Source organism: Aplidium turbinatum, chromosome 7 (assembly GCF_918807975.1).
Source record: "Aplidium turbinatum chromosome 7, kaAplTurb1.1, whole genome shotgun sequence".
NCBI classification, from domain to species: domain Eukaryota; kingdom Metazoa; phylum Chordata; class Ascidiacea; order Aplousobranchia; family Polyclinidae; genus Aplidium; species Aplidium turbinatum.
The window spans coordinates 4741695-4751960 of record NC_137478.1 but is presented as its reverse complement, the minus strand read 5'-3'; the positions used below and the strand labels follow the sequence as shown (position 1 = coordinate 4751960).

Sequence of the window (10266 nt, the reverse complement as noted above, 5' to 3'; positions counted from 1 at the left end):
AAAAATGTTGTCAGGCTTTTTATGTTTTCTGCTGTTCGGAGTATGTGTACGGACGGGGCTGGACGCATGTTGGATGCCTAGAGTTGTCCCACATGGCATGGGTATGTCCCAGCTTTCATGGGACAGTTACAGAGAACAGCAATTGGCACAACACCCCTGTGGGGACTCAAGCAGCCAGGTATGTCGCTCAGCGTTCTTTAATGCATGAAAGCGTAATTATGTTCATTTTAATTGAAAAATTCTAGAAAAGGCGGAAATCCGATCTTGGCATCCAGGCTACGTTGTACAACGTTTAGCGATAAAGCCGGACCCCGGTTAAGTAAACAGTAAGAAATTCAAGATGATTTATCAAAGCAAAAAAATCGATCAGAAAATACGAAGCAGAAAGGTTACGTTTTTGTTGTCTTAGAAGTAAAATTCTGGTTTTGCCGTGATTTGCAGCTATAGGAAAGTGTAGCCCAGTGCTGGTCTTTGTGGTGTGCAAGCCGTGCGATCGCACAGGGCTCGCAATTTACTCAGAAAATGCAGTAGCCTACTGTTTGTTTTTGACGTATTTGATGCATGCTTTTTATGCATATTTATGCAACCAAGTAAAAGTAAACCGATTTTCTTAAAACAAATTGAATCAGTAGCGTAGCCAAGTGAGGGTTTGGGGGTTACCCCCCCACCCTTTTGAAACACGTGTGATGTCACGATATTGAGAATGATACTTTTAGTGTTTTGTGCTTTCCAATTTTCTAATGAACACTAAATTAGTATCGTATAGGATCTATAATGCTCTATACAACTGTTTAGTATCCATAGTAGTCTGCAGCTAACTCGTGCAGTCCATGGAAACACTGCAATATCCATAGCTGTGAAAAATTGCACTGACCTTTCATATATAGCTGATTCCATCAGTGATTCGTTATGCAAAACTTGAATATATCAGAAATGAAGTAAGTTCACTGTCTTAAAGCTTTTTGTCTGACACTCATCAAGATGTATGACGTCTATAACGTTACATTTTCTAAACTTTGGGTTAACTTTAAAGCATAAAACTTAGTGACTTACCGGAATACGATCGTTTTTTTTTTTTTGATCGACCAAGGACAAAATTAATCAATAATAAAACTGTAATAATCTGGCAAAAAAAGCAATCAACCTATGTCTCTCAAACAAAGTTTGCCTAATTTTAAACGAAACGACATTAAAGGAGCGAGTTTTGCCAATGATACCAAACATTCAAATATCTCAGCCAGGAATTAGCAAAAAGAAAACATAGAGACTCAGATTTATTTCCGAAAAATGCCGAAGAAAACATGATCTTATCCTTTTGCTATGCCACCAGACAGCACCATTTTACAGTAATATTTATACCCAAATTTTTGTTGAACATGCTTTCAGAATGCACCAAATTCAAAGTAATTTTTCACAATTTTCTGGGGAGGCCCCCAGACCCCTCCCCGCCGCTGGGTGTGGCCTTAGGTGAACACGTCAGGCTTCGCCCGCCGGCCGTCAACCCCTCCTCCCCTTTCAAAATACCTAGTTACGCTACTGAATTGGATCATTGTCATTGGGGCCCGCAAAGCATATTTTGCACAGAGCCCGAAATACCCTAAAACCGGCACTGGTGTAGCCTAAATATATTTGTGAAGCCATAAAACGATGTTTAGTTATTTTGTACATGACTTCATTGCTGTAATGCATATTTATACAACATAGACGCCAAGACCGAAATATCCTCTCTTCTATAGTGGCTACATCGGATTTCCGCCTTTTGTACATCGGCATTAATTCTTTACTTCTGCGGACAATGCGCCATTCTACGCTAGGAAAATCTTCCGCATTTTCGCGTTTCCGTCTTTTAGTGGTGGTTTTCTGCTTCAAATAAAAAAATTTCTATTCACCTAGTGTTTATTATTTTTATTTTTGATAAAATGAAAGCAAGAAAAATATCTCTTGTTAATCTCTTCCAAGACAGCAAAATCCGTCATTCTACAGACGTTTAATCAATGTAAAAACAACGTATTGTGCTGCTTGGGTTATTTCGGACAACAGTCCTCACATTGATTTGTTTCTAAAAGTACAACTGCTTGGTGTTTGATGTTTCATTAAACAACGTCAGTTTAACGTCTATATACGCAATAGCGGGAGAATCAGGAGAACCCGGTGACGTGTAGGGGAAGTAAGAAGATCATTGAAGTTGTGGATGGCATGTGTGTCCGAGAAACTTGCAGATGGAAAGGATATGATACCCGGTAAGCTGTGTTTACATGATAATCAGGCCCGGATTTAGGGGGGGGCAGAAGGGGCAGTTGCCCCGGGCCCCCCGACTTTTGAAGGGCCCCTCTATGTGGAAAAAAATGTGATTTTGTATTATTTTTTTCCTTTTGGCCTTTAAAGTTTCTGCAAAATGCTGTGCAGTACTGGACTGATGCTACTGTAGACGTAGAGATGGTTTTTCGCACGGGGGCCCCCCGATCTAAAAGTGCCCCGGGCCCCCCATCAGCTAAATCCGGCCCTGATAATAATGTCACTTGTTTGCGGGTTAGAACAATCGACTACTGTTTCCGAAAAGCTTGCAATCACTAATGTTGTGTAAAATAAACATACAGTAGGCTACTTACCAAGAATAGGACTCAAAACTGAAAACAACATAAAAAAAATTACAACTTGAAAATATAAAACAAAGCAAAAAGTTTTGATTCGTTTTCTCTTCCACAAGTCTTAATGAGTAGCCTACAGCGGTATAATTTAGATTGAAACATATAAAGTTATATGACTATATGATGTGAAAATAAAGATATTTCAATTTATCAAATTTCTTCCAACAGGACCAATATTCGTAAACTTTCGTTTAAGGCAGAGCCTGGCCATTATGCTTGTAGGGTTGAAAATGCCCGGCGTGGCTTGCGTGGGAGCGGAGTAAGAAGCACTCCCGGGGAAGCAGATGCCACATGGATACGAAATAATGCAGGTGAAATTTAGAAAGAATTGCACTTTATAGTAAATTACGGCAGGTAGGTTAATAAGATCTACAAATCTACGTGAATGACCGAGGTCTAAGAATAACGCATATCAACAGCGGATGCCAAGCTATATGTTATACTAAAAGACAATTTATTGTCAAGTGATCATAGATATAGCCATTGACATGAGGATGGGTTACTACAAATGACCAGCCGACAACTAACTGATCATCGCTTGGGAAGTCCCAGCAGCCAGGGGCGTAACCAGCACAATATTTCGAAGGGGAAACTGCACCCTTTGTCCCCCCTGACTATGATCTTGCCAGTAGCTCACTTTGTCAATACTTTGGGAACTAACACAATCAACCACACAGTACGGATTTGATTAGATCTGGTGATGTGTACCAGATAGTGGTTGTCTAGGAATAAACTACAAGATCAAGCGACGCTGGTTCTACTCTGGGTGCGTGTGTGTGCTTGAGCAGTGTATTTCATAGACAACTCCCCAATCAGCGGCACTTCATAAATGAAATCATTACAGACAATAACACTTCAACAATCGGAAATTTCACTGTGTTAATCTCAACCAGTGGTTTAAAGCTCTTACAGGTATGCGACACTGCCAGAATTAATTAGATTCCAAAAAGAATTTCTCAGTCCGAGGATGTACTCTCAATCAATCGAATAATAAATTAGTCCAAACATTTGTTGAATTTAAGAGCTTCATGAAGTAATCTTGTCGGGTTAATATTAGTTGTGCAAACACTGGAACATAATTATGAAAAGGCATTTAATACTTTTCACATTATGTATACTTTAGAGCCTTCATTAGCCCCAAATAGATGTCGCATGAGAAGAATAATAACAGTTAACACAGTTGGAAAATGCATCTATATGCAAACTACCACTCAAAACGTCTATGGCTGCTTTATCGACTCTGAAAATCAAACCATTCCATACCACGAACACTGCATGGGTTTATCCGGGAGACGACCTGCTTTGTAACAACATTGCTTTTAACCAAAAATGTCTTGTATTTTGATGTTTATCGGCTATAAAGAATTTTGACAAGCGCAGTCTTGGCTTTCAGTCTGATACTGTACAGTGTACAGTGTGTAGACGCCACAGCTACAAAATACAGCGAAATTACAAGACTTAAAAGACACGCCTTTTGTTTGAAAATTGCTTATATAAACGCTAATCGTCAAATTTGACTTAAAAAGACGAAAAGCTGGAAAAAAAACTTGGAAATGTTTCAATGAAACTGCTTGTCATTCTGCTTGACTCGTACGTGATACTTTGCTTATACAAATTGCTTACACAAAATGCTGTAACCTATTGCTGTCGTTTGCTTAATTGCTATAGGCCTACGTATGGCTGGTTTTACAAAAACATTGGCCACTGCTTGTTTGCAAGACACTTGCAGCAAAAGAAATCTATAAAATCTGAATTGTTTTTCATAACCAGACAGCACATCAACCGTTTTTTTACATTGATTTGACGTCTGCAGACGATTGATTTACTATCTGGCAAGTATCCGGATAAAACCACCCGTCCCTTTTCCACTGATTCCTCATCGTTTGCACTGCGCAAAGTCATGAGAGCTGTTCATGTTTAAATTTCAATACATTACGTCTTTCATGCATCTCGAAGTATTTTTGCTTCTGCATTTTTCAACAAGGTGAAAACTAAAGTATCCATAAGGTGAAAGCAAGTGCATTTGAAAATTTACAGGTGTAACTTGTAAAAGTGTATTTGTGTGCCTATCGCTTAATATAATAAGCTTTGATTCACAAATTAATACAATCCTTTCAAACCAACGAGAAGAATAATAACTCGTAAGTGGTGCAGTCTAGACTGAAATACGATAATTTAAGATGCAAAAAAAAACATTATGTTTTCTTGTGTCTTATTCGATATTGTTGCTTTTGCTTTGCTGCGTGTAACTTAATATGGCGTTAAGGAAGTAGATTACAGTAGACAACGTTTAATTTATTGTGAGTAAAAAGTTTTTTAGTGCATATTTTCATGGACCATATATTGCATTCACTTCTTGGGTAAACTTTATAACATCGATTCTTGCAAATAAAATTTCTTTCTGCAAATAATTTAATTTCTTTTCAAGAAGAAGAATATTTCATTATATTTCATTCTTATGACGCCAATAGAAAATGCCATGGGTTATTTTTAGTACCATCAGGAGCGTAGCCAGAAGGGTAATTCTCCCTTCCCGAAATATTTTGGATGAACATTTCACCTTCTGCTACAGCATCACTCAACATAGTTTTACTATGGACTTAGGCTAAAAGTAGCCTACTCTTACAGTAGAAAGCGTAATTTTAAGATATTTTTTAATTTTCTGAATAAAAAGTTAAATTAGGCCGTTTCTGTTCTACTCAAATCAGATTAAAAAAGTTTAAGACTTTGTGAGTAAGGCTGCAGTTGCGAAAGTGTGGTTAATGTAGTTTTCTTGCAAATAAGATTCAAGATGAAAACGCCAAGAAAGATCAACGCACAAAAAGGCCTAGTTTGACAGCATTGTAGGCTGCTAAGGCAAGATTTCCTGCATGTTTTTTAACGCTTCGGGGACTGTGCCTCCCCTAAAACCTCCCCGTTTTGTCAAGTATGCATTCAGTATTTATCCATATGTAATGACAATATCTGATTACATTTGGTATGAATGTGGCACATGGACACATCCTGCATATTACTGAAAAAAATTATGCAATCTTATATGAAGCCACTAGCCACAGGTTTACGTGTTTGGGCGGAGCTTATGTCATTACAGCAGGGTTACTCAACTAATTTTAACAAAGGTCCGGTTTGACAAATTGTTTAGCGGTCCGGTGAATAAGTTATTTCACATTGTTAGGGAGTCGAAGCCCCCCAGCAACTGGGATATTCACAGTAAAAATGGCTTACTCCTGGCAGAAGTCTGTTTAAAGAAGCCCTGGCTGAAACGTGGCAATGACGTTATTCTTCCAAAAGCTCAAGGTCCACCATCAACACCCAGAAGGTCCGGATTCGGACTTCGATCCGCCAGTTTAGCCCTGCATCACAGTAGTCTTGTTAGAGATCTCTATAAAGCAAATATCGAGCTGTGGAATTGGATGTTATGGAACTGGTGCTTATAAAATAGCCTATCACTTTATACGGTTTGAGCAAATATCACTCACGGTAAATTGGCCCAACGTCTGAAAAATATTTTAAGTGGAAGAGTATATTCAATATTTGTGAAACGAATGAAACAAAAAAATATTTTCACTGGACCCTCTATGCATGGTCACAACGGTAAACCATAATCTCTTCGTGGGAAAATTGTAACATAAGATTCCCAGATTCGTTCGTCTGTATGCAATGACCGAAAGAAACACTTTTTTAAAAACGTCTGATCGAAAAGTGTATTTCTGTAAAAATAGCCAAAGGCTGTCAAAATTGGGGTGCAACGCGATACACCACTAAACTAGTCACTACAATGCAAATTACTTGGGTAAAGACGGAAATTTCGTCCAGCTGGCAAGCACTAAGCAAAACAGTTACATATGCGACCAACTCTCAAGTAACAATTTTAAGAATGACGAGAATACATTGCAGGGTTGCCAGACTGAAATTTGAAAAAAAGGCCAAACTCAACAAGAAAAAAGGCCAAAAATAAGCCAAACTTCAGTTCAGTTCAGTTGTTTTTTTATTTCTGACCATCATATCAAAACAATACACATCAACATAGCAAAGGTCAAGAAAAAGGTAGAAGCGACAAAACGCGAACGTTAAAACGTGCTTGTGATCGAAGTAAGTTATTGAGTTGAAAAAAATTTGGCACGGTCGCAACACCTTCAGAAAAATTTAAGATATAAAGGGAAAATAAAAAATGTTACAAAACAAATAAACATATAGCCTATAGGCTATAACTTTATTAGCCTACATAACTTTAGCTGATATATTGAAGATTTGTATGGACAGTTGCTATGAAGATCGGCCATGGTGCGTTATCAAGAGTGCTGATGGTCGTAAGGGGAACACGTCTTGATGCGTTTAGCTCATAGCAAACTTAAACAAGATAAAATAAGCATTGTAATCAGGGTTGTCAGACTGTGAAAAGGTCTTAATGCCAAAATAATACAAGAAAAATCCGGTGGAAAATTTTCTTAGGAGGTGTTGCGCATTTGACACATGCTGCCAGGCCCGTAGCCAGGGGGGCCTCGCCCCCCTGAAAAAAATGTTGCCCCCCCTGGCAAAATCCCAACATTCTCGAGCAACAGCCACAATTATAATGATTTTGCCAATTTAAATTTTTTCTGCCTTTCCTAAAAACAATTGGACCTCCTTGCTCTGCGGTCTGGCTACGGCCCTGCATGCTGCATTGCTTGAAGCAATAAGCCCCTTTAAATCAATCGTTCAGCGTTAAACACAGTCGGTTTGTGAGTTTCCAGTATGGTTTCTGTCGGCCAGTTGTGTGGTGCCTTATTTGCTCAGACAGTTTGTCACGGATGCCTTTCTCGGTAGTCACGGTGTTAGTTAAATTATGGTTGTAGTGTAGTTTTTTTATGTTCTGAATTAGTTTAGCTCGTTCTATTTGAATTCAAGGCATTATTTGGCTACAACGTTCCGACGTGGAAGTTCATTCATTTCTTTGTAATAAACTCCTACTCGCAAAAAAGCAAGGTATTGTTCTCAAGATCATCCCCACTACACGCTAGTACCCGGGATGTTGCTGTAGCAGCTACAGCTAGGTATGGGCGGATGTTCAGACCACTCGACGTCCGCTACAAAGGCAATACCTTAGCAAGGTATGAAAGGAATGGTCCAACAGGAAAGAGTCTTACTGTAGTGTCGAACAGAGCTGAACACTTTTCATAAGAAGGTCAAATATGAAGGCAATCAATATTAAAATGTCGTCAGTGAATAAAGCTAAATTCATATCGTCATAATTTATGTTCATGTCCTCTAAATTCCTCAATCGTCGTAGGCTACTGCGTGATGTGCAGTCTGACCATGGGAAGAGCTCAACACTTTGCTCTCCTGGGCCGCATCTAAAAGGGCTTTTGCCTAAGGATGGGTTTCTTTTATGTCCGGTTTTCTTTCTCCATCCTATTTTTATTATGATGACTGCTCATCCACATCAATATTGGAACTGGCAAATGCGAACCACAACACTTTTCATTAGGCTATCATTTATTGCTACATGTGTGCTTCTGTTTGTTTTTGGGTTTTGTGGCGTGCTAACTACAGACATACAGGCTACTACATGATTTACTATTCAGGCACGTTTTAAACCTTTCAAGGTTTTGCCACCATTTCCCGTTCATTAACGTCCTGGTAGGCCTATATCGACTATTGTAGTTACTATACTTAGTTAGTATCTTTTTCGTCCCTGACACGTTAATGACTAAAAATAAATGAATGATGTATGTAGGTTGTAACAAGTCTATGATCAATAATATATTTGCTCATCACAAATTTATTTATAACATCACAAAGCATCACAAAAATGGTAGTTTGAAACGCACTCAATTGCACAACCACGAATCACTTGTATTGCTCAACAACTGAATTTCTGAAAGCATGCTCTGCTGGCAAGCCAGCGGTTGTGTTGGACTACCGATCGATCGAAAATGCAGCTGACTTTAGTGACCTTTTGGTCTTTCGCTGCCAGCTTTGTTGTGCGAATTATTTGTGTTTACTGTGTTTTTGTATATTTTTGTTTTTTTCTTACTTTTTCGCCAACAAAACAAAAATAAATTGAACTGAAAAGTGAACACGTTAGTCGTTACATTTCTGTGTAGGCTAGGCCACCTTACTTTTGAGCGTTAACATTATAATTCCAAAATAATGTCTATAACATTCATATTTATCGATATCTTATGACTTGTAGCGGATTTTAATAAATTATAGCAAAAATAATTCTGAAAGTAGCAAGTATATAATAATAAAAGGACTGTAGCAGATGAGTTTTAATCCGCTACAGTGATGACATCTGGCACCACTGGCTGGCTTAGAGGGGAGCGCAGTCTGACTCGGCGTCACATTACAAGTATTTAACAAGTATAGAACATGTATTGAACAATGGTGAATACGGTTTTCATCTGGTAGCCTAAAGTTACGATATATGGGAAATATTGATTATTATGCATTTTGAGGATTAAATTTAAAAAAGGCCAAATTTAAGGCCAAATCTAGAAAAAGGCCAAACGTATAATTTCTAAGGCCAAACGGCTTTAAAAAAAGCCAAATTCGAGAAATTTGGCCTTAAAAAGGCCAATCTGGTAACCCTGATACATTGCAATATCTCAAACGCACGTAGGCAGCTACTGTGACGTAATAATGATAAGCAATGATAAGTTATTCAAGCACCTGTTCAAGTTTGGCTGACACCTGTTCAAGTAATTAAAGATTTAACGATGATGTAATGTTATGCTGCAGCTGCAATGTTTTACAGGTCTTGCAAGCGATAATGCAATCTGCTCATTTTTTAGAAATATTCCATTACGTAATACGCTAAGATTCAGTAGACCTGAACGGTTTTACATGACGTTTGATTTGGTGAACAATTGTCTGGAACAATACATAGCCCAATGTTGCATATTTGCAACAAATTAGGCTATACCACTGAATATTCTGTTTTGGTTGTATCAAGCCTTTTTGAATAAAAAAATCATAAATGTTGTGTTTTTTTCTTGGGCGCTAGGGTTTACAAGTAGAACGAACATAGAGAATATAAGGCTCTCATTAGATTTCAGATTAACGAGAGTAGGGAAGCACGTCCTTTTCATTTGAAAGCCTTTGTATTAACAGCTTCGCCCATCTAGTTTGTGACATCTAGGGTGGAGGTGAGCTGCGTTTGTCAATAACGCAGAAACTGAACCACGTTGGTTTACCGCGTTCATGATCGTTTTGGTTCACTTTTCGATTCAATAAGAAGACAAACCAGGGGCGTATTCTCCATGCATGCACGATGCAGTAGGCACTTTTACGTATTACACTGCCCGAAGAGATATCCGCAACCAAGCGTATCGTATATGAGTATGACATTACTGGTGTTTTAGTCACAACTTTTCTCATAAACTCCATTGTTTGCAGTTGCTTCTTGCACTCAGTTCAGTTGCAGAAAAAATAGTATTAGCAGAGGGTGGGAATCGAACCCATGCAATCGAAATTACTATTCCTCTGCCCTAACCATAGGCAACGTTGGTTGTGGCGATGCATTCAGTTAAATTTCTTTGTATCAAAATCTTTCGATAAAGATGACCAGTTAATCACGTGTTGAGTCATGTCACGCATGATAGCGCTACCAACATCAGCGATGTCGTATGTCACG

General features: G+C 38.5%; 1 protein-coding gene across 1 annotated transcript; it reads left to right on the top strand.

Annotated features, from left to right (window-relative positions):
* On the top strand, window positions 1-5331 carry LOC145774717 (uncharacterized). Its single transcript, XM_082586012.1, has 4 exons — window positions 1-178; window positions 2131-2240; window positions 2817-2959; window positions 3772-5331. Exons 1-4 carry the CDS (start codon window positions 5-7, stop codon window positions 3954-3956), a joined length of 612 nt encoding a protein of 203 aa, XP_082442138.1. The 5' UTR covers window positions 1-4; the 3' UTR covers window positions 3957-5331.
* The last annotated feature ends 4935 nt before the right edge of the window (window positions 5332-10266 follow it).

Excerpts from the sequence above, each read along its gene's own strand:
- LOC145774717 (XM_082586012.1), top strand. The coding sequence starts at position 5 with ATGTTGTCAGGCTTTTTATGTTTTCTGCTGTTCGGAGTATGTGTACGG. Across the intron at positions 179-2,130 it reads GTGGGGACTCAAGCAGCCAG|CGGGAGAATCAGGAGAACCC; the intron begins GTATGTCGCTCA and ends TATACGCAATAG. Across the intron at positions 2,960-3,771 it reads ATGGATACGAAATAATGCAG|AGCCTTCATTAGCCCCAAAT; the intron begins GTGAAATTTAGA and ends TGTATACTTTAG.